The sequence below is a fragment of the Phalacrocorax aristotelis genome, chromosome 2 (assembly GCF_949628215.1).
Source record: "Phalacrocorax aristotelis chromosome 2, bGulAri2.1, whole genome shotgun sequence".
NCBI lineage: Eukaryota > Metazoa > Chordata > Aves > Suliformes > Phalacrocoracidae > Phalacrocorax > Phalacrocorax aristotelis.
This window is the reverse complement of record NC_134277.1, coordinates 110344659-110372580: the sequence shown is the minus strand read 5'-3', so window position 1 is coordinate 110372580 and position 27922 is coordinate 110344659. Positions and strand designations below refer to the sequence as shown.

The window sequence follows — 27922 nt, the reverse complement described above, 5'->3', positions numbered from 1 at the left end:
ATCTGATTTAGCACCTTTGGATTCAGCTGCTGGTTTTGGTATTTGTAAGCACAATCTTGCTACCCTAATTTAACAAAATCTTACACTTAAGAGGAAGTTTTGTATTGGTCTGAATTCTACACCAAGAAACCAGATGAGAAAAAAAACAACAAAACCCAAAAAACCCCCAAGCTTTGTTCAGAAAAGTACTGATTTTATTGACTCAAACTGTATTTACACAACACATTCATATGTTCAATATCTTACAGAGCTCTGTAAAAAACTGACTAATAAAATTGCAGGAGCCAAACAGTTTCAGACTTAAAGACACTGAACCATGAGTACATTAAGATATTTAAGTGGGTGTCCAGTTTCACTGTCAACTTACATGACAGTTGGCTGTAAACAAACTCTTTTTAAAATCTAAATGAAAGGTGGAGGGGAAAAGGGTCAGATGAAAGAGCTGATAGTTTTGCAAAGCTAGTACTTTGTAAGACTGGACTTTTGGCTAAGCCTTCACCAATGCGTTTTGTATGTTTTTTTTTTTGGAAACAGGTCACATACAGCTATACTTTAGATAAATAATCAAAAAACTTTGATTTTATTTTAAGCTTACTTTTAAAAAAAAAAAAAAAAAAAGAGACCAGTGCCACAAAGTTTGTGCATGAATCTGAAGTGTTTCAAAGTTGGAGAGGCTCCATTCCGGCATTCCACTGCAGCTCCAATTGAATGTATGCTTCTTCAGTTGACAAATGACAGATGATCATCATCTACCAGTGAACCGATGAGATCACATACATAAATTGGGAGCAGAATATCCTTATCACAAGAGATCACACTTCCACCCATCCCTAATACAGTTTGGTTGAATAAATATTTTTCCTGTTTTGAAGTACAAACTAGGTGAGTTTGTTTCTCTTCCAGAGTGCAAGTCAGCATCACCACACACTTCGCAGTTAAAATGGCATCCCTCCTGTGATCTGCCTAGCAACCTGTTCATCTGTTGTCTCCTCTTTCTCTTTTTCACGGTCTTTGTTCCAGTCTTTAAGGCCTTCTGGTAGTGAAGTATCCTCATCCAAACTTCCTGTACCTTCAACAAATTCTTCATAAGTAGACTTTTCTGCAAACGGTCTTGGGCCAAGCAAGTCTAGCATATCACTTTTATCAAGCACTTCCTTCTCCAGTAATCGCAGGGCAACCTGGAATAGCAGTTAAGTTATGTCACACCCAAAATGCCAAAGTTGGCTCTCTTCCTTGGAAGAGTGCGTTACGGCAGTCTGGGACCAAATTCAGCACTGATTAATTTTGACAGAAAAACCAAGTTGCTCAGAGTTCACTTATTTAGATAGCAATCATCTGATTGCTATCTAAATAAGATATACTTTTTTTAAATCCTACTTTTAGGATTTGGCAAAGTGCCTCCCTACAGGCTGCTGTTGCTGTTACCGTTGCTTCAGAACAGCAGTAAGGCTCCGGATATAGGACATCAAGCTATAGATGAAAACAAGCGTTCCTACCAAACTAGATGGTTCAATAGGGCTGCTGTTATGTTACAAAGTAAAGAGCAGCATAAAATTACAACATGTACAATACCGTACAAGTGTCTTTTGTAACCTTCCTGGGTCAGTGAGCACTGTGTTCAGCACAAACCAGATCAGTGATCTTTTTTGGGATGGTGACCTGCTACAGCACCATTTACTGAATCCATACAAACTCATCTACTCCTCAGGAAGCCTATCAGGTGCCTATCCCATAAAATAATCCTTTTGCTCTATCAGGCTTTCTGGCATGGAGGAAGACAATATACTCGTGAGTAATCTCAGCTGTGGGGAGGAAGAGCACAAGCAGCCAGGGGGCAGGGAAGGAAGATGGCAGAAAGGTTCTTTTTATTTAATGTTCAAGAGGAATCCGGAGAAAGGAAGTTATATGTACTTCCCTTCTTAGAGAGCCTAACGAACTGGAATCCTGGTATTTCATGTTTGGGTTTTTTAAGTTTCATACTTGTCATGTATGTCTACTAAAGCCTACTTGAGTAGACAGACTCTTCCCTCCAACTTTTGAAATTAATATCGACCATGTAAGGGGGGAGAGATGTTAAATCATGTTCACGAGAACCTCAGAAGTGTTCCAACACAAAAGGAGATTTCTATTTACTTAAGTCTTGCAACACACTCTCAAGATTACATCAAAGTTTTGAGCAAAATTCCTCATATACTTACATAGTGACTATTTTTAATCTATTCAGTTCAACTCAGATTCTGGCTTAACAGCTGGAACTTGGTGGTTAAGAATACCGTAAATGCTCACCTTCTCCACTTCTGCTTTCTTCTCAGTCAGAAGACTTAACGTCCTGTCATAAGCAATGTTAATTAGTGACCGTACTTCTTCATCTATCAATCTGGCAGTTGCCTCACTGTAAGGCTTCTCTAATACCATGTCACCTTGACGAGGGAGATCAAAGGATATCTGCCCTACTTTTTCATTCATACCAAACTGGACAATCTGAATAAAAAGAGAAAAAAGGAAAAGAAAAAAAAAATGAAACAAAGGAGACATAGTAAGATTTTAGGTTATGTTGATGTAAAATATGTTAGACAAAACTGAAAGGGAAAATTAATTTTGCTATGATCCAATCTTTTCCTCTAAAACTAACCCTCCCCTGAAAACTCAAATCTACCTAAATTAAAGTACTTTAGTTGACTTTCATTTATTTCTTTTTAAAGATTGAGGACACAAATACCACCATTTAAAAGGTGGTTACTTGTGATGTACATGATGTTTAAATACTAAGATCTTACAAAAAAAAACCCTTCAGGCTTCATTAAGCAGTAAAACTTTTTTCCTTTTCCAGAAATGTAAGTACTTTTCCAATTCAAAATGCTTCAGAAGTCTAGCATATTCCACTCACCCATATAAGATAGGTTAACTTGACCTAAGGATTAAAGTGGAGGGTCTTGAAGGTTTTGTCCTATCATATGCAAAAATCATATGCTATACTTCATCCCAAGACACTGCCCTACAAAAGTGAAAATTATTCTTATCTTGCTTGACTCACTACTGAATATTAAATGATTCTGTGATTCTAAAGGTTGGAAAAGACCTCTAGGGTCATTAAGTCCAGCCACCATTAACTGCTTTGGTTGCCAAACATGGATGTTTTAAGTTGCATTTTACTCCAGCAGAGGCAGAAATAAGTTCAAGCTGCTATTTATGTGTCCAGTCTATGGCCACTACCAATTTGATGGTTACTAAAGCAGCTTGTCATACCTATGAATATTCTTTGGCCTTGCAAGATGAATAGAGCCCAAAGAGATCTCAGTATTAGAACCAAGCATCTTAACCTGCTTCCTTAAGAAAAGTTCAATACTTTTATTTAAGCCCCCAGTTCTCTCTAGAGACAGTATGTCTGGTTAACGCGAAGAGAAGTCTATACTTAAACATTTTTTAATTTAAAATTGAACAAGAGTCACTGAAGATTCCATAAAATTAACATTAGCAGGATTTCATTACGCATTTACTTCCAGAACTGGGGCAACAGCGACTAGGAAGTGGGTGTGGTTTGGGGGTGGCAGGTAAGTCTTGTGCAAGGGAAGGGAAGCGTACTCCAAAACGTCTCTCTTGCTCACCTTATGGTGTCCCATAAAATGGCATCTTTTGTGTTGGCGGAGGAAGTGGAATAAAGCACCTGTGTGTAGCATGTAGCTACGCTTGAGTGAGTCATTAATGTTGATAATATTTCAAATTACTCATCTACACTAGTTAAAATGATGCAAACACAAACTAATGTCTTAATTTCAGCAGCCTTAACTGACAGCAAATTGTGGTTAAATACAAGGTTTTCTGGATTTAGATACACATGAATCCAAATTGGGTCTTCAATCTGGGCAATTGTAAAAGCAGGCTCAGATAATCAAATCTGTGCACTAGATTCCATTTTAAGAGTATACAATTTCCACATGCATTTGAATCCAGCTGCCACGTATGTTCCTGCGGGCAGATGTAGGATAGTAATCAAAGCCTAATGCATGGACTCCTGTTGTAGGACTATAGTAAAATACCCGAGTCGTCAGCATCTCTATACAACAGCAGCATAATGTTTATTCATATCTTTTTTGAAACTAGGCTTCTGAGGGACAACACCTGATCAAATTGCATCCTTTCAAAATATTAATGTTACGTGAAGAAAACTGTAAGAAGAAAGTATCACTTAAGCACATACCTGAGCATATGCACTCTGGGTTACCTTCTTCAAGTCATCTTGTGCACCAGTTGTAATTCTCCCAAAGAAGATTTGCTCAGATACACGTCCTCCCAGAGTCATGCACATTCTGTCAAGTAGCTGCTCTTTGGTATAAAGATACTGTTCTTTGGGTAAATACTGAGCATAACCCAGTCCTTTACCACGTGGGATAATAGATACCTACAATCAAAATTAACAGAATGCTAGAACTAAATAATGTTAAAAAACAAAGCATTCTTCAGGTTGACTTATTTCTTAATACCACGACCTACACCATACTCACCCTTTAAGTTTAATTCAGACATTATTTCCATTTACAGTTTTGCCCTTATTGTGATTTATCCTTAAAAGCCTTGGCTAGCTCTAAACTGGAATAACTACTACTAGAATATCTGGAAAAGAAAGGTAAGACCACAGTCATGTCTTCCAAAACCGTATGGTATTTTTAAAAAAATCTTTGAATGAAAAGGCACAATTCTTTTAGAATTATGTATTGGGCTTTAGGTATTCTGTAACAGACATAACATTTCTGCGTCTTTGGTATTCTGAATAGTTGAAGGAGTTTCCACGTTTACTAATGTCCTTCCTTCCAGCAGCAAGCTGCAAGACAAACTTTAAGCTTGAAAGTCAGGTGAGATTAAGAACACAGGCAGGCAAAACTATTGAAAGTTAATGCAAATTTGGGATATTGGGTTGCTTCTTCCTTTTTCCTCGACTTGCCAAGCTGTGCATCCAAAAGGCAAATGAAAACTAAAATCAGCCTCTAGATGATCATTTTTATAGATGCCTCTTCAGGAATATAACTATGTGCATAACCTGGTAAGATTAACCTAAACCATCAATCTGTGCTAGAAGCCTCAGAGAAAAAGCAGCTATCAAGGTAGGCAGACTCATGGGAAGATCAGGTCCCTTTCACTTTCCAAGGATATTTATAGTACAAACCCTGTAACAGCTAAGTCAGAAACAGTTGGAAAGCTACAAAAAGTGAACAAAAATGTACTCTAAAATTTACACACCGACACTATCTTTTGTGAGATTACATATTTTAATACCTTCTCAAACATTGAGGAGGGGAGGTGGGGGGTGTGAAGAAAAGAAAAAGATAGTGTCCATGCTACTATTAAATTACTAGTTCAAATTACTTTACCTTTAAGAGTGGGTCAGCATGTTCCAAAAACCATCCTGCAACTGCATGCCCTGCCTCATGATATGCTACTGTTTTTTTCTCCTCTGGCTGCAGTACTTGTGTTTTCTTTTCCAAACCTTTACAAAATAAATTTGGTTAATAGTTTTGGACATACCTTTCTCCACTGAAATTCCTTACCTCATTTAGAGAGACCGTGAGCAGTACTTAGATGCCACGTGTACAATCTACTGAAAAAGTTAAAAAACACCAACACAAAAACCAAACCCCAAACTTGCAAGTTTTAGAAATTTGTATCTTCCAGGTTTTACTGTAACTTTTTCCCTGATTAGATTTTTCTAGTTTCAAAGTATAAGTTCTTAAGAATATTAAAACATTTAAATAAAATGTTTGCACTTCAAAAATCAAATAGTCTTCTAGACTATTTCCAGGCTAACAGCAGTTAAAACCATTGCTAAATCCCAACAGCTATTCCTCTTGCCACTTTGAAGCAATCAGAAAGGTGTCCTGATGAAATTTCTCTCCCTACTCCTTTCTCCATTACAGAATTCAGCAATATAGACAGGATATTTCTTTCCTAAATCTCAGGTGTGTTTAGGAGAGGAAAAAAAATATAACCTGGAAGAACACGAGAAAGATTCAAAGTGTGGCTTTCTATATACATAACAAAAAAAAAAAAAAGGAAGTTGTCTGTCATATTACAATTTGAGACATGATTGATGTGATTCACCTACCTCCAATAACTCTTTCAATTGCTTGCTCAAAATGCTTTTGGTTTATAGCATCTGAGAGATGCCTTGCAGCAATTAAAGCAGCTTCATTACAAACATTAGCAATGTCAGCACCTAAAAGCAAAGAAGGCATGAATTCCTGATCATTTTCAACAATTTTCTCTCAGTCTAGCATAAGGATAACCTTACCCAGAATTAGTTTTCTATAGATTGCTCTCCAAAATAATTCATTACACATAGCATAATTCTTTAAGAGATATTTAAATACATGTACTATGGTTACTGGCTTTAGGATTTTTCTTTTAGGTAAAAAGCAACCAAATAGAGCTTATTACCAGTGAAGTACTTGGTTGATATATCCTACCTTCTGTAAGTTTTCTGTCTGCAACACTCTGCTTAAGCTAGTATATATTTAGCAGAATAGATTTCCTATGTGTGGATCCAGTATAGCTCAGACCTTGACGTATCTCTAGAGGATACCCTCTCACACTACTGGTTTCAAGCCATTGACTCCTTGTTAATGTTATTTGCAGAGATGCTGTTGAGATAACTTAGTTTAAACATCATCACTGTAGCTGGCAGAAATGTTGACAATCTGACCTTAGAAAACCAGTTTTATATAGACCATGAAAACAGCAAAGAATTTAACTACTGGTCAACACAGATTTTAAATGGCTTAAATTACAAGCCAGTAATGAAAATTCTCATGTCCATTCCTAATCCAACACAAGGTTACAATACATTTCCAGGGAGATGTTTTTACATAGAGAAACAGGAAATCCCCCTACAGAATATGCACACAAACTCCACAACACTCAGGTCTTCTCTAGCACTGTTCAAAGAATCCAGCAAACATATTAAAAGAAAGAATATGCACACAGGTTATAGCAATGAGAAGTATCTGGATTGCTTTTGCTGAAGACAGAAGAAACTGCCATTTGGTATGTTACCCTGATTGAGGCAGACAGAACTTAAGACCCTCAGAAATCTCCTACTTGCTCAAACAGGTAAAGAGAATTTCATGCTGTACCAGTAAATCCAATAGAGTGCCATCCAGAAGATCAGGTGCAAGAAAACCAGACGTAGTAGGGAAATAAAATATCTACATGGAGAAGAATAGTGGCATTAGGAATTACTTACCAGAAAAACCAGGTGTTAGTGATGCGAGTTTTCTTGCTAGGTTATCTTTATTTAAGACAGTGTCTAATTTCAGAGGTCTAAGGTGAACTTTGAAAATGGATGCTCTTCCTTTTATATCTGGGGGTCCTTTAAGATGAAAGAAATATGCTTTTACTTTTCACATACACACATATATATGTGAAATATATAACTGAATATAAATAGCTGCAGTGAATTCAATGGTATTCTACAAACACAGAAGTAGTATACAGCGATGCAGATAAAACTTACCAATGTAAATCTGCCTGTCAAAGCGTCCTGGTCTCATTAGAGCAGGGTCTAAAATATCTGGCCTGTTAGTACCTGCTAAAATTACTACATTTGTGGTTGTATTAAATCCTGTTGAAGAAATGTAATAAACAGAAAGTAAGTGTAAACAAAATTTCCATGAAAAAAATAAAATAGAGAAAAAAGAATGTCCGCTTTACAGGCCACATAAGAACTGACAGTTTAAACAAATGATCTTAAAGCTGAAAATACTTCCATTTACTAGAGCATTGTCCAGCTTTTCATAACAAGCAAAAAAAAAATGGCCTTGGGCTTGGCTTTTTGAAGTACTATATCAAATCCTGCTTTATCTTCAAAATGCAATAATAGATTAACTGCTCAGGAAATTGCAGAACCAGCATGGCTAGCTGTATTTTTTTTTTTTTTTTTTTTTTTTTTTTTTACAGACAGACTGGTCTCATGCAAAGAATTTTTTTTTGGCCTATTCAACTACGACAAAGTGTTACCAGATGCAGAATGATGGATCTTTTTTCTGAACAAATTTTAGCAAAATGCCAGGCTGCAGCAAAATGAGTCACCGTTCTTCTTTTTAGGAAGGAAGGAAACACACTCAATTTATATTTAAGCTAGGACCCAAGTCTTGGTTAACGGATCTGAACAAGCGTATTAGTTCTTTCCCTTATCCTTGTTATTGTAACATAATATTAGATGTTAAATACTTACCATCCATTTCTACTAGAAGCTGATTAAGTGTGTTCTCTTGTTCACTTTGTCCTCCGAAGTTGCCCCTTCCTCTCTTCCTTCCTACTGCATCTATTTCATCAATGAAGAGAATGCAGGGTGCATTTTTACGAGCAAGAGCAAATAAGTCTCTAACCTTAATAGGAGAACAGAGTATGTATCAGACTAGTTTGTAATTGTTCAGACTTGGGGGAGGGGTAGGAAGGGAAGAGGTACATCAGAAACAGTATCACAATAATTTCATATGGTTGTTAGTAAGTGTTCTGAAGCCGCCAGCCAGTTCTCAAGGCAATGGTAAGTTACGCTGCTGCTGCTGCTCAGCAAGGATCACTAAGGTGGAAGCCCTCTGGTTGACAAATCCGCTCTCAATCCATACATTAAGAACATTAAACAACTTAAAAGCCTTAATAACCACTTTTCCTGAATAACTGAAATATATCTTCAACTTCAGCTCTAAAAGCCTCCGAACTTCAGAGATTTAAAGCAAGACTTCTCTTTTAAGATCTTCTTTAATGCACAGTGTTACAAGCAGAACTGGAACGTGAACAGGCATTCTTCATAGGAGGGAAATAAAACATTTTAGGTCTTACTGCAGTTAGAAGAGGGTGATATAGCTCCTACAGTGAACTTAAGTCTTACAAGCGCTTACCATCGTACTCTAACAATATACTGTTATAAATATTGACTCTTAGCCATCCCATCTCTCCATTACATGGGCTAGGAAAAGTGAATTCACCTCCAAATTTTTATTCGGAAGTTAAATTTATTTCTGAAGGTCTGGGAAAAAAATGGCCAAGACATGAGCAAATAGCTGAAAAGTTTTGGGGGGGCTTTCAGATTTTAAATAAGATATTACCTATCAAATTCTACTGCAGCAGTTACAGCACGATGTGATTGGCTTTAAGATGCAAGATTACAATGTTACTCTGCTTGCAAATATAGCAGAACGACCTCATTAAAACCAGTTCAGCGAGTTAACAGATCTATGACTGAAGAATCAAACTGTAGCAAACAGGAAATGAAAAATTATGGAAGAATTTTGACCTGAGTGAGAATTATATGCAGCTCAGAGCTTTACTACTTTGTACATTAGAGATGCAATTAGAGAAGGCTTCTCTGATGATAAACAATGTACAGCAGATGTGAAGAGATTAATTTTGGGCAGTAAACTCTAGTACAGAAAGACACTCTGATTTGTAAACAGAATTTGAAAAAAGTACACTGAATAAAGCATGAAGGAACATGATAAACAAGGAAAGAGCATCAGATGCTCAAAGTGAACTACCTGTTGATCAGAAAAAGACAGAGATCCAGAAATATACAAGCATTTTTCAGAAGAAATGGAACTAAAAATTACCATAATGCATATACACTAAAAACAAAACCAGGAACCAACCACTGAAGGAACCAAGGCTGTGTAAGCAGTTTTAATTCTAGCATACCCCAATTTACAAATTATCAATTTAGCATCATTAACAACTGTCTTATTTACTAAACTCATAGGAAATGAAACTAAAACACTCTGTTCTTGTGTTTTCTACAGGCATCAGAAATTATTGACCCTGGATTCATAGCCCAAGCAGCAACTGTTATGTCAACAGATTTCACTCCGTAGTAAAAGCTGATAATAATCTGCACAGGCCAGCAGAGAAAGAGGTTAAGTCGCTTTGCTTTGGGGCATTCAGGTATGTACTGACAACTAAAGACAATGTAGTTTAAGTATCACTATTTCAGGATATCTAATACTTTCCCAGAGGATATGGATCCGTTTCTTTTCTTACTGTTTCTCAGTGAAGTCCCTTCTACCCTGCATGCTCCCTTTTTTATGTCCCACTCATCTTACATACACGATCACTATCTCCATACCCTCTGGCTTTCAAACAGTCACTTTTTTTCAGTCCCCATCCATGCTTTTTTACCCTATTACTCATTTCTGCATTTATTTCCCCACTCTCTGTCTACACCCTCTCCACTGCGTAGCAGCTCCTTTTGCCAATTTCCTTGCACATTTCTGGTGTCTCTCTGTATCCTCACTGAAGTCTCCACTCCCAACTAGCTTCTACATTTAACTTTTGAAACAGCTCCTATTATTCTCAGTTCCAAGCTCTGTGCCTACCTGCATGTGTCCCCCACCCCCCTTCACTTTTCTTCTTTGAAAAGACCCTAAATGACCTGGCTTCATGTATCTTTTCCCACCTATATTGCTGGAAGAAGTCCAGCAAAAGACCATCAAAAGCAACCTAGGCTTGCAAGAGGCATATGCATGCACAGCTGTGACAAACTAAGGACCAAGTCTTGGAAAGTTTACCTGCTAACTTCTAACACATCTAGACACATGAAAACTGCAGTTTGTCAGGGTTTCAGCTTTACAGAGCTTAAGATGAGTTTTCCGATGAATTTTCACAGGACATAAAACCACAGAGATCTTGTAACAGCCATTTCCTGTCAATTTTCAAATTCAACACAAGGCCCTAAAGAATTTCCATTTCATGCTAGCTGAATTAGTTTTTAAACATGAGTAAACACCATGGTACGCTTCTTTAAATCTGTGCACAGAATTTGCGGCAAACAAATCTTAGTTTTCTGAGAGGGTGTCACCTTGTAGTATACTTTTTAAGGCTTAAGGCAAGACAGTTGCAGTTTGGTGAAGGTATGAGCTGTTGGAAATGGAATATAAGTTTTGGACATTATGAGGAACCTTATTTTTTGTGTTACCCTGCCTCATTTGTAAAATATCAGTAACTTGTTTACAGAATATTTTTCAGCAGATTTAAGTGCCCTTCCTTCCTAGATGGGAGAAGATAGATTTAAAACCGAACATTTGAAAAGTATCCGTAATTAAAAAAAAATAGTTAAAGAGGAATGAGTGTACTAGAACAGAGCTAACTCCCTCCACTTAATGTTTTTAATCAGCTATTTTAAGAGAGTTAAGGGAAAAGAGCACAAAAATGCTACACAGATATATTTGCTTTATAAATCACCTGATCTCTAGAATCAATCATTAGCTCCATGACCCTCAGACTCCCATTTCAACGAGAATCTCATTTGTGTCCCAGACAACTGCTTGTATCTAAGAGTTTGACACCACAAAGAGAATAAAGTTCTCCAAAGAAATAGGAATGATTTAGAGCAGGAGGAGACATTCCCATAGCAGCAGTTAAATGAGCTACATATTTCTGACCCAGCTAGGAAATTTACTTCAGATCAGAGCTTGGAGAGTTTGATTCTGGTTTCTTATGGTCCTGCAAAGAGGTAAACCCTTAAGGTCTCAATGGCCTGCAACCAGATACTGAACTGCATTAGTTCCTTTTATGAAAGATACATCTATGATTCTTGTGTTTCGACAAGCACCTGGCATCACTTGTAGGTAACCTGCACAGACAAAATAACTTCAGCTATAATGAAACTTTACCTCCCAAGCTTGACATCCTTTTGATAACCAATACTAAAAGAAAAGAGCAAGGCCAAAGACTTACTCTAGCTGGACCCACACCAACAAACATCTCTAAGAATTCTGAGCCGTTGACTGTGATAAATGGTACATTAGCTTCTCCAGCTGTAGCTTTGGCTAGAAGTGTTTTCCCCGTACCTGGAGGACCTGTCAAAATTGCCCCCTGCAAAAGAAACAGGTATATTTTTCTCATGGAAAAAACATAATATAAGCCTATGAAATATCTTACTTAAAAGATCTACATGTTATGACGTTGAATCCACTGGCTCTTCTTCCACCACAGTCAAAATTGTGCAAGGAAACAAACTGAAGATCAATCTCATTTAAACCAACAATGGGGCAGGGGAAATTAGCCACAACATTGCCATGCTGTCTTAGATTTACAGGAACAGTGTTTTCTTTGACCGGCATTAAAAAAAGCCATCTGTCATCAGATGGACTCCCACAACAACACAGCAGAACAACAATTCTAACAGTTACATACAACAATGATGGTACACATGCATGCTATGTATCATTTTTGACCTACGTGAACAGATGGAAGTATTCCATGAGGCAAATCATCTGGCACCACAATTAACCACAGTCTGACACCAACATTAACTTCGCGCTTAACCAACATTAAGTTGGCACTTAATGTCTATTTTCTTTCCACACTGTGAGAAGAAGCTGGAAAGCATTGCATATGTAAACATTCCTAGTCCAATTTAGAATACTGAGGACCACCAAAAGAATAAAGACTTTAATCAGCTAAGTCATCACTTCCTTACCTTTGGGATTTTTGCTCCCAGATCCTCATATTGTTTGGGATTTTTCAGAAAGTTAACAAACTCCATTATCTCTAATTTGGCCTCCTCACAGCCAGCTACGTCTTTGAATTTAACATCTATCTCATCTTTAAGGACTTTGGCTGTGGTTTCACCCACACTGAAGAGTCCACCCATTCCACGCCCTGCTCGACCTAAGCCTGCAGGACCTCTTCTTAACGTGTACAGTAAAGAACCAATAATCAGGATTGTAGGCAGCAAACTCAGGAGAAATGAGCTGTGGAGAAAAAACAAAGCAGAAAACCTTATATATTACAAAAATCCATCACTACATATAACACATACAAAATGTTGGTTCCATCATAAACAACACTGAACAAATTCAGGACAAATACTCTATTAGCTTGTAACGTTTACATTTTTGCAAGTTGTTTAGATTGGGAAATAACCATAATAAATTTGAGAACAAAAGCAAACGAAAAACTTTCTGAATTACAGAACTCAGTCTAAAAAGTCTCTTAGAACTATAATTAAAGGAAGAGTTGGAATTAGTTTTTCATTGCCCATCCTCCCCTCACAACCCTGGAAAAATGTACATTAGTAACCTTAGAGGGTAACACATTTCTACACTTTATGGTTAACAAATGACAGTTTTGGGGTTTGCTTTAATATTTTTTGTTTGGTTTTAAACCAAACATATTGTCAAGTGACACTGATGAATTTTACAGAGGAAAACTGCATTACCTAGTAAATAGAAGTAGCTCATTTTCTGTGCCCTATAAAGGTAAATTCACAGAACTAGTTTATGCAAAAGGGTTACATTGCCAAAATAAGTTGCATTATATATATATATATATATAAATAAAATAAGTAGCATATAATCAATGTATGCTACCACTTCAGGCAGAAATTTCTCTCCAAAATATAATCTTGCTCTTATTCCCTTTGGTCTTTCCCTTTCAATGTCTCTATTTCCCTTCCCAACAGCTATAGGTTTTTGGTTTGTTGGTTTTTTTTGGGGGGTTGTTTGTTTGCTTGTTGTTGTTGTTTTAATCTATTACTCATTGCCCATTATCCTTCACTGTCTGTCCTGCAATTTTCTAGCGTAACTCTTTAAAGACCAAAAAACCTAATGTTAACACAGTTCTCATTATCACAGTATCTGAGCACCACACAGATCTTTATGTGGTAACACCTTTAAGGAACAGCTCACAGGAGATTCTGTCAACACTCTGCAAAAACAAGATGCTGGAAAAGCACTACCATACATGAGCACAGGATATCCAGGCTTTACTGGTATCCCACATTTCCAACGTGAAGATGAAAAGGATTTTCCCTATCCTATGGTATTCAGCAGATTCTCATCCAGCAGGGAAAAGCAGCACTCATCATATAACTGCTGCTCTCTCCTGTTTCCTGTGGTGTTTCTAGGGCAGAGCAAGAAGTCAGAGGCAATGTATTCTATGAAGAACAGACACCGAGGAGGAAAGGGCCAGAGAGACTGTGGTCAGAAAGAGGGGTTCAGCACGTAAGATATTTCTGAGGTTGAAGACATAGGAACTGCCATACTTTTCCCAGTCTGCTGTAAGAAACCTCAGGCTGACATGCAGCCTCTTTGCATAAGCACCACATTGCCCTGTCCACTCGTTATTTTCCAGATTTGTTTAAATAAGGGCTCAAGAGGTTTATTTGGAACCATCCTTAAGAGCATGCCTCATTAGACAGAGAAACGAGGCAAAAACAGTTTGTAGAAGAACAGGGAACAGAAAACCTCCATCTGAAGTTGCAGGATGGTCTAGAGTTAAGGCTACTGCTTTTCCTGTTGCCACCAAGACAAACAGGCAGCAGCAGCCTGGTAAAACACACTGCAGAAATAAACAAAACTTTCCCCTCCATCCCGAAAAACTGAACTGCACACCACAGTATCAAGAATGAAAACAAGAGAGGCACCAAATAAGCCTTTTTCATTAGTAATATGAGCTACTACACCCAAAGCTGAATTTCCTGATGGCACAAAACCTATTTCACAGACACCAGCAGGAATAATTTTCAAACTGCTGACTTGGATCAAAATGAAATAAGTTCTTGGGGTAAGAGATTACATGCGTCTTCCAAGCCATTCAGTAAACCACACCTAGTCTCTTCTAAAGCCCAGGTCAATACAACTCAGCTACATAAGACTAATACAAAGAACACAAATCTAGTATTCGAGACATTATTCCCTCCCCAGGAAGCAACAATGCCATAAATCCAATGTCAGCACTATTTCTCTTAACCAATTTTGAGATTGAAATCATGATACATCTTCCAGCTCCTGTTAATAGGCAGGATAGAGTGATCTACTTAATCACCAATTTCTTGCCTTTTTGCAAGGCCACAGAGTTTGGCTTCTGCTGAATTTACATGCAGAAATTGGTGCCTATTATCTCTCAGTCAGTGTGCTGTAGTTCTATGCCATATTTTGTCCATCCAAAAGCCTGCAGAGTGCCATCTCTGGAGCTTTACAGCTGTGCCTGCCTGACTCCTGCTTTAGTCCAAGTCACTTGGAAGAAGGGCTTAAATGAAGGAAAGACTAATAGTAAACAGAGGTATTTATGTAATAAGAAGCTATATTTAGCGTAAGAGAACATGCATCTCTACATGGACAAAGTACTGAACAGCTCCTCTCACAGTTAACATTCAAAAATAAAACCAAGATAATTGTTATTCTGATAATACTGCCACCTAGTGAAGCATAAGTTGCATGTCTTATAACTCTTCTACTGAAGACAACTATTTTTATCAAGAGATTTTTTTTAAAGCAATTTCTTACCCATCACTCTCTGTTGAGTAGACTACAGGCAATCTGTTCTCCACTTCTATTCCCAGATCTTGCTGCACAGCTTCAAGATTCCGTTCAAAAGTGTCCACGCTACCAATATTAAACCAGACATACTGCTATAAAAAAAAAAGCAGAGATCACCACAAAGTGCCCTGTCTTATTTCAGCTTCATTACAAGCCAACTTCTTCTAACACATACACAAGCAATTCTCAGAACAGATTCAGACCAAAATAGAGCCTTAAGTTGCCTTGTACAGCGTGCAACCGATGTTAAGACGCACCTAATAAATCTAAGGCCTACCAACCTGAATATACTGTATCTGTCATTCCTTCTACAGAAATCATACACCCAATAGTTTTGGGCCACTTCAAATACACTGAAATCCTGGCATTTTCTCCAAGAACAAAAGGAAGGCAATAGGTAAACAAATCTTTAGGAGGGAGCTATCCGGTAAAAATAATACAGAGCACTGAACTGGCAAACACAGCAGCCATACAACTTACTGTTTCACCTGAAGGTCTCACCTTTTCTGGTTAAGAAGGGCAATTTTCTACTTTTGGAGTACACACTAGCTTTGAAGTTAGCTGTCTTTACAAAAGACAGCATGAACTTATATCATACCCCAGGGGGGAAAAAAAACCAAACAACATTCTAGACATTACCTTTAAACAGTGTTGAGATCTGTTTTTTCAAGAAAATCTCCCTTTTTGCACCATGACCTGCCTGACTTGCCCCTACTTACCCCAATACTGAAAAAGAAAAAAGAGAGTAGTCCTAAGTATTAATTGATTGAGAAACTAAGGCAACTGGTGGTATTTGGGCTAAAGAGTAGGTGTATAAATAAGTCACACTGAAACCCACTGATGAAGTAATTGCTGCAGATTTCACTTCAGCCCAGAGGGACTTGCAGACCTTGTTTTAGAAAGTCAGTTAAGGAACTCTACCACCCCGGAAGAGGTAACCTGACAAAGCTTCTCTTTTGTTTTTCAAATAACTGGCTAAATGCAGTCTGGAAGAGCAAAGATCAACAAGCATGTATGGTTAAGTCTGGGGTTTTCTTGAGCAGATGGAAAACAGTAGTTAGAAATACAGAACCTTCAGCATTTTCTTACTCTTCCTGTTTGTGTATTTGTATTAAGAACATGGTGCTGGAAAGGAGCTACTTGTCACAGCTTTAAGATATCTGCAGCAAAACAATCAATACAGTGAAGCATAGGATAATGTAACATTAAGGCAGAAAATGTGTTAGAATAAGAGATTATTAATGCTCCAGACCAAGTTTTCTGCATCAAACTTTACCTAAAACAATTGCTTTGCTGTTTCTAATGCCTCATGTATATGTATTAAAAGCGTTTACCCATTCATGAGGAGACTTTCCTGAAACAAAGATCACTCTAACAAAGCGCTTGTTCACCACTTCAAGTCTGTCCACCTGTAGGAGGAAAGAACAAAACTTATGATGTGTTAGAGTGTACAGTCACTGCACTTCCACCACAGCTAAGAGCTACATATACCAGATATGAACCTGTTCTGTTTTTCAGTAAGGAGAATAAAATTCCTGTTGTAGATCAGGATGGTTCCATAATCTACAATATGCCATTAGGAATAGCATGAAGAATCATGTATGTAATCAGTAAGCAAGGAATACTGGCACATTAAAATTTAGATTCAAAGGATGACCTCATACCCTTTTTCAAGGAAAAAACCCAACACACACCTCAGCTCAAAGTGCAGGTACAGAGAAATAGTTAAAAAATACTTAACTATTTCAATGGTCAAACACCAAAAGCAATAGACCACATGACTCCAAACTCTTGTAGCAGCTTCCAAAACAAACCAAACTGAACCAAATGAGGGAAAACTTAACTTTGCTCTTACAATTGTTCTCCCTAATATAAAAGGCTGCCTGTGCTACCATATGAAACACAACAACATCAACTGGATAACGAAGAATTTAGTTGAGGTAACAGATTCCATATAAACTAAAATAAAGAACTCAGCTGCAGATTCACAGATATATACTACTAAGCTTTTTTTTTTAATAGAAGTCTCAAATGGTTAGTTTCTTCAATTTGACAGGGTCTCTTCAGAAGACAGCTGAAGTTTATTTCCATTTTTCTTCCTCTTCCCATAAAATAACTAGTTTCAGCATCTTTAAAGAATTTAAAACTAGCAATGGTTCTACAAGTCGGGCCTGAGCTGTACCCAGCTAGTAAGGTTGTTTCCCTGAACTCGCTACATGTAGCCATTTCTGGCAGAATTGAAGCAAAACATTAGCTAAGGAGCCACCGTAGATCTAGCCTGACTTCACGCAAAACTACCTGAACATCTCTGTTTTGAAAAGCATGCAACCCCAGTAGTGCTGACTTCTCCCATTAGCTAGCCACCACTATGGCAATCAGCAGTATTTGATAACTACATATTTAGCTTATCTGAATATCCAGACTACATCTTACAAAGGCCCAGGAGATTTCGTTTTGTGCAACAAGCCACTTTCATAATGCTCTTCTGTGACAAGGGTTCAGGTTTCATTCACCGTAACAGCTAAACTAATCTTTTTACTGAGCTAGTGTCTTACTGCTTCACAATGAATGTAATCAGTAAGGTTTCTTCCACAAGATGTATACATAATTGTCAATTAAGAACATGACTGTAAGACACAGTCTAGGCAGAAGGGGAGAAGCATCCAGAGCAGCTCTGCATAGATCAGTAAGACAAAGAAAGGTAGGAAACAACCTGTTTAGCACTTTACCAAAGTAATGGAGGGGTACAAAGCATGCTATTAACACAAAATCCCAGGTCTGAAACCTAGAGGAAGAAGCAAGCCGATGTTTCCTAACCTGCAAGGGAAGCTACAAACAGCGGGGTAACAGAGCCAAGAACTAGTGGCTCCTGAAGTGGAAAAAGCCTGAGTAAGACACTTGATATCCTGGACTTCAGGGCATCTCCAACCTATTACTCCAAGTGTGGAAAGCTGCCAAGTTCTATACAGAGATAGGACACCGATGATAAAGTTGATTGCTCCAGTAGTGGCTCCAGGTAGGAAGAAAAGAAGAAATAAGAGAGGAGAAAACAAATAAAGGAGGATATTTTACAATACAGTTATGCCAATTTACTGTCCTTGGAAGGGATTCTTTGATTCCTCACCCCCACCTTCCTGTTCACACTGCTGCTCCTCAGATTCCCTGAGGAACTGATTTAAGGCATGAAACAAGCAGGACACTTTTTCCCAGGGGGTGGGCTCGTGGAAGTGTTTAAGGTTAGACGTAAGTTTCTTCAGAGGGCAGCTCGTGTGCCTGCTCAAGCCATTAGATCAGCTTACCTGTACTATAAGACCATATGCTGAGAGGCTGCGCTTGCACTGCCTCTTCAAACTAGCATCAACACCAGCTATCCAACAAAAATGTTCCATCCTGAGCTGCCCATTCCCTCTCCTCTCTTGAACTGACACAAATATTCATACAGCCACCCAGAACATCAGATCAAGGAACTGACTGATATGAAAGCTGATCCCCTTCTCCCTCAAAAGTTACCCTTGAGCCAGTTCTCTCTCCACAGATACATGAATACAAGTGTAAGCAGAAAGGCACACTGATTTTCCATTCTGAATCCCCTCCCTACTCACCAGTCCTTTAGAAAGGTAGTTATTGACAAAGTCTTTCCAGGTGATTTCTCTCCCAGGGACTCTGAAGAAGAAGTAGTATACAACCATCGTCCAGAAAAAAGAACTTCCTACTACGTACATTCGAAACTCCCTGACATCCCATGGAATGTCACCCTAGGAAATGAAGGTGGGGGGGGAAAAAGGTTTTAGAGTCTATAAAACAGTAAGAACATACAAAACAGGTTCTAGTATCTATCTGTGGCTTCTATTCCCTGCCCTCAAGGTTACTACACAGAATGTCAATAAAGCCGTGTTTTGTTGCATGAGCACACTTCTGTAACTTCTGAGGAATTACAACATTAGTAGGAAATCTTTTAAATGTTTTACAAACAGTAATTGAACAGTTTTGATCTATGAATTACTTATATAAAAAAAGTTTTGTCATCTGTTATACAACCTTCCTCTCTCCATCTTACAACAATTTCCCATGCCTTCCAGGACTACATGCAAGACTACAAAAATAAAGGAAAAAACCCTCCTAAAAATCCCTAAAACAGGAAAAACCCCAGAATGAGGGGAAAAAAATACACCTACTAAGAAAAATCAGAAAAATATTCATATATTCTTGTACTGCCAGATGCTATCATCTTTGTGCTACAACTAACAACAACAAATATACATTTCTAGAAGAAACTTACGTGGTGATTCCATTAAGGTCAGACAGTAAACTGCATTTAACTAGCACTGTGTGGTCAGCAAGCTTTACAAACTGACATTCTGAAACAAAACACGAAGCCTTTATAGTGGAGCCTCAGGCCTTTAAGAATGCTGACTACTAGCAACCATATTCATATAGGTTAAAACTCCATTAACATTCCTGAACCAGAGTTAGATGCCTCTGAAGGTATACACAGAACCGTTATTTATTAAAGTCACTGAGTAGGGAGCCACCTAGAGCCAGTTACGATGAAACACTATGCACAGGAGGCTTAAGGAGGATTTAGGCAATCAGAATACGGCCCTAAAGAGCAGAAAACATGCAAGGTTATTTCATGAGGACAAGACAGTTAGTACCATAAAGATATTTTAAAGTCAAGACCTTCTGTAATCTGGTCCACCAGTTAGTTTCTTCTTTCTTGCCACCTTTTTTTCCACCACTGCCACCTCCTCCACTACTAGTCCCACTAGGCTGTCGGGCACTAGCTTGCTTTGCTTCTAACAAAAATAAAACATAAATAAAAAAAATACATCTTTACATCCTATCCCAATCTCAAGCTATTTTTTATTAGTTTTAATATGAAAGAGTTGTTCTGAAAAATTAACTGGTTTGCAACGCTACAATAATTAGAGGATACGAGAAACTGCATTTTCCATAGAAAACAGCAGATCTATAGCCCATTAACTGGCAGAGAGATCTCATACAGTTATGATCAGAAGAGAGGACTGTTAATTGTATAACTGATGACACTTGGGCTCCAAGAACTCAAAAATGTCCCAAATATAAAAGAAACCTGTTATGGAGACTGCATGAAACTTATTTCTACTGCACTAATCCAAGACATGTGCAAGAATAAGCTTTTGGTGGGGGTTCTGAGGGAGGATTGGTGGGGGTTTTCTTTGGGCTTGGGAGGAGGGGTGGGCTGCAGGTGACTTGGTTCTTGTTGGTTTTTTTTGTTGTTGTTGTTGGTTTTGTTTGTTTAAAAAACTCACAAGCTCTAAGTAACACCTCATTCTCCCATAATTCACCCCTCCAGTCATACTATCGTCCTCTTAAAGCTCCGATTTTAGTGATATCACAGGTTTGCATCCTTCTTAGTATTCTAGAGACAAGCACAGCAACAGCCAGCTAGCGTGGAGGAGTTAATCTTAATCATTCTTCTACTCAGCCACCTCACAAGGTACCTGCATGGCATGGCGTAATGTCACATGTCAACATACTCAAGAGGGCAAGATGGAGCACAACGCTAACATACACTCCTTCCAACCCTAGCTCTTTCAAGGGCTTAGCAGTTTGGGCATCTGGGCATGACACTAGATTTTTACCATTCAAGGCCCAGTAGAAGGAAAACTGCTGCTCCTATTATTGGTTTCAGAAAAAGCTCACAGGGTTGTTGCCTCTCCTTCTCCTTGGAAGGTGTGTTATATAGATTTCTGATGCAACGGAGTAGCTGTTATTGCTCATAATTTCCAGATTCACCTCCCTCCTTGTAAAGATAGGGCTCCTAGCACTGCCATTGCTAACTCCTCTTTCAAGCAGCAGGATTGATTCTGGCTAAAGAGCTGGTTCCGGATCCTCACCCAGAATGACAATTCTCGTTATCCCATAGGACAAAATGGGTATTGTAGCTTGCTCTGTGAAAAGCTGAGAACTATACACATAGACAGTCTCTGAACGTATGACTAATGCCAACTAATAGAGAACACTAAAACAAGAATTTAAGGACAGCATTCCAACAGAAGCATAAGAGAAAATAAACGTTATTCCAGATGATATACATGATATAAAAACAAAATAATGTTTAATAAAAATTATCAATTTGCAATTTTACACTAATCTGGTACAGAAACATCTTCCCTGAAAAACAAACAAAAAACCAAAACCACAATGTTATGCTAAAACTTAGCCTAACAAATATACATTCCACACAAAGAACTGAAATCAAGCAGCTTTTCGTACCTTTTGTTTCTCCAGCTGTACCTTTAGTTCCATTAGCTTTCTTCCCATTGGGAAAATATTTTTCAAATCCTGTTAAGAAAGAGTTAAAGAACTCTTTGGTTTTTTCAGTTTACAATTCTGTCGTTAAGGGTAATGTAGTCACAAACTGAATGTATACAACAGCAAAGAAGCCGGCAACGTATGGACTGCAAAATTGGTTTTGTCCTTGTTTTTTTGTTGAAGAGCTCTACCAGGTTCCCATAAATAAATTTAACTACTGTTGACAAGAAAATACAAAATATATTTAATAACCTGAAGTAAAGCTATCCTTTAAGCCAGAGATAGACAAGCTTAGTTCAACAGAAAATTGCATTGCACAGTGCCAAGGTAAGTGAACTGCAGTCATTCCTTAAGAGCTCGTAAAATTCCATAAATCAATGTTCCAATTCAAGATTAATGTCTGGTTAGTACGAGAACTTTCCCACAGACGATAAAACTAAATGGTACACAAGTGCAGTCCTTATCTAGGAATGCAGTATGCTTCACTTCACCGATCAGTTATAATCACCTTTGGGAGGTTGAGAGAAAAGCCTTCTGCAAGCAGCAATTACACTTGCCAAGACAGTACTTCTGTCAGTAGTAACTCCAGTGGTAACTTTTTCACAGAGCTGAAAGATGAAAAATAAACATAAAGCAATAAGAAGGTGCCACAGAATTCTTCAAGCTCTCTAGTAGTCCTGAACCGCAACAAGTCAGATATTACTTTACAACAGACTTCACAGTAACTGCTGCGGACCAGAGCACAAGACAACAATGGAAAAGGAAAAGCTGATCAAATGGACAATTTCTACAGCAAGGAAATGTTTATTCTATCTGTTAAGAGCAGAGCTTCAGCTTACATAAAAACATAGCATTTATTAAAAGAGAAAAATCAAGGAGTAAACACTACAAGCTACGAAGCCTAGCGGTGAGCTACGAAGATGATCAGTGGACTGGAGCACCTCCCTTATGAGGAAAGGCTGAGAGACTTGGGTTTGTTCAGCCTGGAGAAGGGAAGACTGAGGGGGGATCTTATCAGTGCTTAAAAATATCTGAAGGGCAGGTGTCAAAAGGATGGGGCCAGACTCTTTTCAGTGCTGTCCAATGACAGGACAAGGGGCAATGGGCACAAGTTGAGAAAGAGGAAGTTCCACCTGAACGTGAGAAAAAACTTCTTTCCTGTGAGGGTGACAGAGCAGTGGCACAGGCTGCCCAGGGAGTTTGTGGAGTCTCCTTCCCTGAAGACACTCAAAACCCACCTGGACACAGTCCTGTGCCCCCTGCTCTGGGTGTCCCTGCTCAAGCAGGGGGGGTTGGACAGGATGATCTCCAGAGGGCCCTGCCAACCCCTACCATTCTGTGATTAAATACCTACATACTGATCCTATGGGAAATGTTTCATAAGACCAGCTGAATGACATTTAAGTGCAACACTAACTGCGATTATACAAGCATGATCCACACAGTACTGTTAAAGAACTGCAACTTTTTCCAGTTAAGAACCTGTAACTTCTAAATATGAAAGACCTGCTTGAATCCAAAAGTAAGGAATATGGCAGACAACGCTTACGTCCAGCTAAGAAACAAACACAGAGGAGGAATGCCCGTTCAAAAAGCAGTCCTAAACACCTACATAGGTAAAAGTTCACATTATAAAAAACACAACAAGTCCAAGCCTATCACACCTTGTTCTAAGACTAATTGTTTACTGTTATTTGCCATTTAAATGCAATGAATGAAATTTAAGTATTTAAAAACTAATTCTTAAGAAAACTTTTGGTATTGTAACTGAATACCTAAAACCAGAGTAAACTGTAATTTCATTACAGAGAAATCAAACACCCTTTCTTCAAGAGGAGGTATTTTAGATAAAATCCCAACTTATCCGCTTCCTAAGCTTTCTCAGCGCTTCTAAGGAAAAAAAAAAATTCATATCAAGATTTTCCTCCAGACTGACTTTCTCTCTGCCTCCATTCCATTCTGCCCCATAGAGGTGCTCAGTTTCCTTCTGTTCTTCATTAGAAGTTATTTACCTTAAAAGCCAGAGAAATTTTCCTTCTGGAAATAGTAAAAAAACCAAACAAAACCCCCAACAAAAAACAAACCAAAACCCAGAAAAACAACAGATCCTGGAAACATGACCCAAGGTATCCATGCAAGACAAACATCCATCTAGGACTACCACAATTCTAAGACTATGTTTGTGAAGCAAAGCTCAATGTTAGCATCCCTGTAGCAATTTTGTTATAGTCAAGTTATAACAGTTGTACACAAAACCTATTTTTCCATATTAAACAAACTTGTAGGGTACTAGATTGCACGCTAAGACTACTCTAGGAATGCTGACTTATCATTAATTAAATTATAACTCTCCTGAAGCCTTCTGGGATCTTCCCCCTCCACCCCTTATTAAATGATAAAATATATTAGACTTATTCCAAGCAGCCAACTAGTCCCACCTGCTGGAACCAAGAGGAATACCAAAACATCCTTGTTTGCTTTTGCTGTTGACTGAGTTAAGATTTGTTAAGCTGCTCGATCCAGCTGTTATTTTGTGCCACTGCACGTCTTTGAATAAAGTCTGACACTGAAAATCCAAGAGGCTATTTTACTGATCATGAAAAGCATGTGCAGATAGTCCAGAGAGCAGCTAATCTAGAGAATAGCTACTAGGTCCAATACACTACAGCTTCCAACATGAACAATTGCATCTGCGCTCCTAGAAGAAGCTTTAGGACAAGTGGGATGCATCTGTCTGGGCCATAAAATAAAAAGAGCTTGCCACAGACCAACCCATTTGTAGTTCAAATACAAACAGGTAGTGAATGTTGCAGCAACAGATGAAACTCAACAGACATGTCCAGTAATACTAGCTTCTCTTCTACGTCACTGGTCTCCTACAATACCGAAAAAAAAAAAAAAAAAAAAAGGAGTTATTTATTCTGCAAGCTCAGTTTTATTTGTAAAGAGACAGGAATATTTAGAAACCTTTACTCCAACTAAACTAAAGGAACTACTTATGTTTAAAAGAAAAGTTTAAGCAAGCCAAACCCAATTGCCTGGCTCAGCTAGACCAGCATGGATTTATTACAGAGTTAAGTTATAGTTTAATCAGGTTGGGGGTTGGGAGCAAAGGAGAGAGAAGGGTAAGAAGATAGAGCTCTGGGGCAGACCTGAATAATGGAATTGGTTTGTTGCTAGATTTTCTCTACAGACCCTAAATTCCATGAATAAATGCATAGTCACCTGTCAAGTTAATATATAGAGCACTGAGCATTTTGAAGTTGTTTTGTGAGACAAGGGAACACCTGACTTCATGGCGCAGTCAGTAACTGAGTCTGGGAGGCGTGCTTTTATGCTACTGGCAGATCTAGGCAAGTCAATCTACTGAAATGTGTGGCTTCCTTTCACCATAGCAATTCCACAAAGGTAAAAGTTGTTAGAACCACACTACACTGGTAACAACTACTTGGTTTTGGGTTTTTGTTTTGTTTTGTTTTTTGACTCTGTAAATTATCAGCATGAAAACTGATCATATTGATCCTGATACAGGACCGGTCCCTGCATTGGCCATCAACGGGAATGCTGCAGTGAGCTTAGCTGATATAAGCACACCCACTGCCTAAGCAGGGAAAGCAAACAAAGCACATTTTGACTGGATGCTGTTTTGGGCTACGTACCAGGAAACTCTGCCCAGCTTCCCTCAGTCAGAGATGAAAGAACTGTCACAGCATATAAAGCCAAAAAACTTATCTGATTTTTTTTTTTGGTTTGGCAAACTTTATGACATCTTCCTAAAAATCAAGACCTTTTTTAAATAGAAGTTCAAAACAAGCAAAGTACACCAAGGTCAGTTCTACAACAGTCAATTAAAATAACAAGGTCACTTAAAATATCCTAGAAAGCGTTATCACTCCAGAGCACAACATAAACCCAAGATCTGAAAGAAGTGCCTTCTCCACGGTTCCAATATTAAATAAAATAGGTAATTTTAAATAAGAACTACTGACTTTACACAGTAAGATTTGTAACTGTAACCCATTTTTTAAAAACTGAGGCTACACAAAGAACAGAAAATCCACTTGCTTAACTATGTAAGCAAAAGATCAAGAATCCATTAATTCTAGAAAGCTACAAGTTTACAGCTATGCTCATAAACAAGTTCCAAATCAAACAAAATTAAATGAAGACTTAATTATCTAACAGTCGCCAAAATATTACGTAAGAGCACGTGGGGAGGGGGTGGGGACAGAAAGCTCTTACGGAAGTCTAACTAAACGCAAGTGACTCACTTTTTTTTTAAAAGAAAGATCAAAAAGCAGCAATGGCTTTTATGAAACCAATGTTCCTTGGTCTGCTACCTATACAGACACCCAGATGCTAGGATGAATGCAATGTTCCCTTCAGAGTTCCTATGGTCCATTATAAATAAGAACTCATTAAATTTATTGACAGAAAGAAGAATTAGTTTCCCGACAGATTAGCAGTAGTGCTGACAGTGTTTTACTCGTTGCTGTAATGACGTTCAGCTCTGACCAAACGCAAATTCACCATTAAAAACAAAACACATATAGTAACTTCAGACTAAGTTACTATCACCATCCTAGTGATAACCTCCATACCTACGGAGGTGCGTACGGTATGATAACCTTCATACCTACGGTATGAACATTTACACCTATGGTGTTCCGCACTTTATGCTACAGAAAACTGAAGCCACCTGCCCAGGCTGCCACTGAAAGATGCAGGAATCGAGCATCTCCCCTCTCCCAAGCAGCAGCACAGGCACGTCACTCCTCGGGTACGTTAGGGCTGACAAGGAGGGTGACACACGATAGCTAGCAGTCTAATAAGCCGCTTCACTAAGGAGGAACACCCGGCCATCCTGGTTTATCAGTCTAAAAGAGCAAGTTCGAGCCCACCCCGTCCCGGCACCGTGCGGCCCCGGAGCGCAAGCCAGACAGCTCGCCTTCGCCGCCTCAGGCCTGCCCACCCCCCGCAAGGGCGGGCACCGAGCAGGCAGGGGCCGCCGCCGGCGGTGAGGAGGGGCCGGGGAGCGGCGAGGGGCCTTCCAGACCCGCCCCGAGCGTCACGGCGGCATCCGGGCCCCTCCCGCCTGCCCCACCTCCGCGCTCGCGGCCCACGGGCGGGCCCTGCCCCTCACCTGCGCCAGGCAGGGCCTGGCCCCCGGCGGGCCCCTCCTGCAGAGCAGCTGCTGCAGCAGGGCCCCGGGCAGCCCCCGGCGCCGGCAGCTCCCCCGCGCCAGCAGCAGGTAACGGTGCGCCATGGCCCAACCGGCAGCCCCGGCCCCTCGCCGCCTCCGCTGCCGTGACCGCCGCTGCCCCACCCCCTCCTGCGACGTCTGACCTCATCGCGCTACCGCGCACACGTCCTCTACGTCCGAAGGACCCCTCCGAGCTCCGCCCCCTTCCCGGAGGCCCCGCCCCCTACCGGAGACCCCGCCCTTTGGCCGGGCGCAGCCCGTCTTCCTCTGCCTGGCCACGCCCACCTCCGTCACCCCCCGACCCCATTCACCCCCGAGCCCCTCGCGGGGGCGGAGCGGGAAGGGCGGCCGTTACCGGGGGGCGGTAGCTGCCCGTGTCCAGGCAAGGCCTGCAGGGGGCCCGGCACGGCTGGCCGCCGCAAGGAAGGGCGGGCTGTGAGGCTGGGCCTGCGGGAGGGGAGGGGAGGGGAGGGGAGGGGAGGGGAGAGGAGGGGAGGGGGGGGAGGGGGGAGGGGCGGGCTTCGGCGCCCTGAGGGGCCGGTTGCTCCTGACGTAACGCCCAATGGAGTCTGGTGGGAAACAAGAAAACCTGTCCCCTTCCTTTTTTTCTTTTTCTTACGTAATACATTTTATGTCGATGCGGGCGCTGTAAAATCACTTTGTGTAAAGGCCTTTAGGTCAATTAAGACGTTTGGCATCATCACCCTGGTGAAAGGTCTGGAGAGCAAGTCTTATGAGTAGCAACTGAGGAACCCGGGGTGGTTTAGTCTGGAGGAGGCTGAGGGGAGATCTTATCGCTCTCTACAACTGCCTGAAAGCCGGTTGTAGAGAGGTGGGGGGTGGTCTCTTCTCCCAAATAAGAAGCAACAGAACGAGAGCAAACGGCCTCAAGCTGCATCAGGGGAGGTTTAGATTGGATAGTAGGAAAAATTTCTTCACTGAAAGAGTGGTCAGGCACTGGAACAGGCTGCCCAAAGCTGGTGGAGTCCCCATCCCTGGAGGTGTTCGAAAAACGTGTAGACGTGGCACCTGGGAACATGGTTCAGGAGGCGTGGGGGTGTTGCGGTGGCAGTTGGACTTGGTGATCCTAGAGGTCTTTTCCAACTTTAATGGTTCT

At 39.8% G+C, this 27922-nt stretch overlaps 1 protein-coding gene across 2 annotated transcripts; it reads right to left on the bottom strand.

Moving 5' to 3' along the window:
• Positions 1-172: 172 nt before the first annotated feature.
• AFG3L2 (AFG3 like matrix AAA peptidase subunit 2) lies at positions 173-26942 on the bottom strand. Of its 2 annotated transcripts, none has more exons than XM_075084635.1 (17): positions 26746-26942; positions 22111-22210; positions 21564-21632; positions 19986-20101; positions 18908-19060; positions 16640-16714; positions 15273-15397; positions 12464-12737; positions 11719-11856; positions 8225-8378; positions 7505-7612; positions 7235-7360; positions 6098-6208; positions 5367-5482; positions 4199-4399; positions 2287-2481; positions 173-1178 (listed from the first exon to the last, which is right to left on the bottom strand). In XM_075084635.1, exons 1-17 carry the CDS (start codon positions 26866-26868, stop codon positions 936-938), a joined length of 2427 nt encoding a protein of 808 aa, XP_074940736.1. In that variant the 5' UTR covers positions 26869-26942; the 3' UTR covers positions 173-935. The 2 variants fall into 2 exon arrangements, with proteins under 2 accessions (XP_074940736.1, XP_074940738.1); XM_075084637.1 differs by having other exon boundaries at positions 15273-15394.
• Between the last annotated feature and the right edge of the window lie 980 nt (positions 26943-27922).

Coding starts and splice junctions, on each gene's coding strand:
- AFG3L2 (XM_075084635.1), bottom strand. CDS start 26,868: ATGGCGCACCGTTACCTGCTGCTGGCGCGGGGGAGCTGCCGGCGCCGG. Junction 21,633..22,110: donor TTTCTCTCAACCTCCCAAAG/GTGATTATAACT, acceptor CTTTCTTAACAG/GATTTGAAAAATATTTTCCC. Junction 12,738..15,272: donor TACTCAACAGAGAGTGATGG/GTAAGAAATTGC, acceptor TTTTCTCCACAG/CTCATTTCTCCTGAGTTTGC.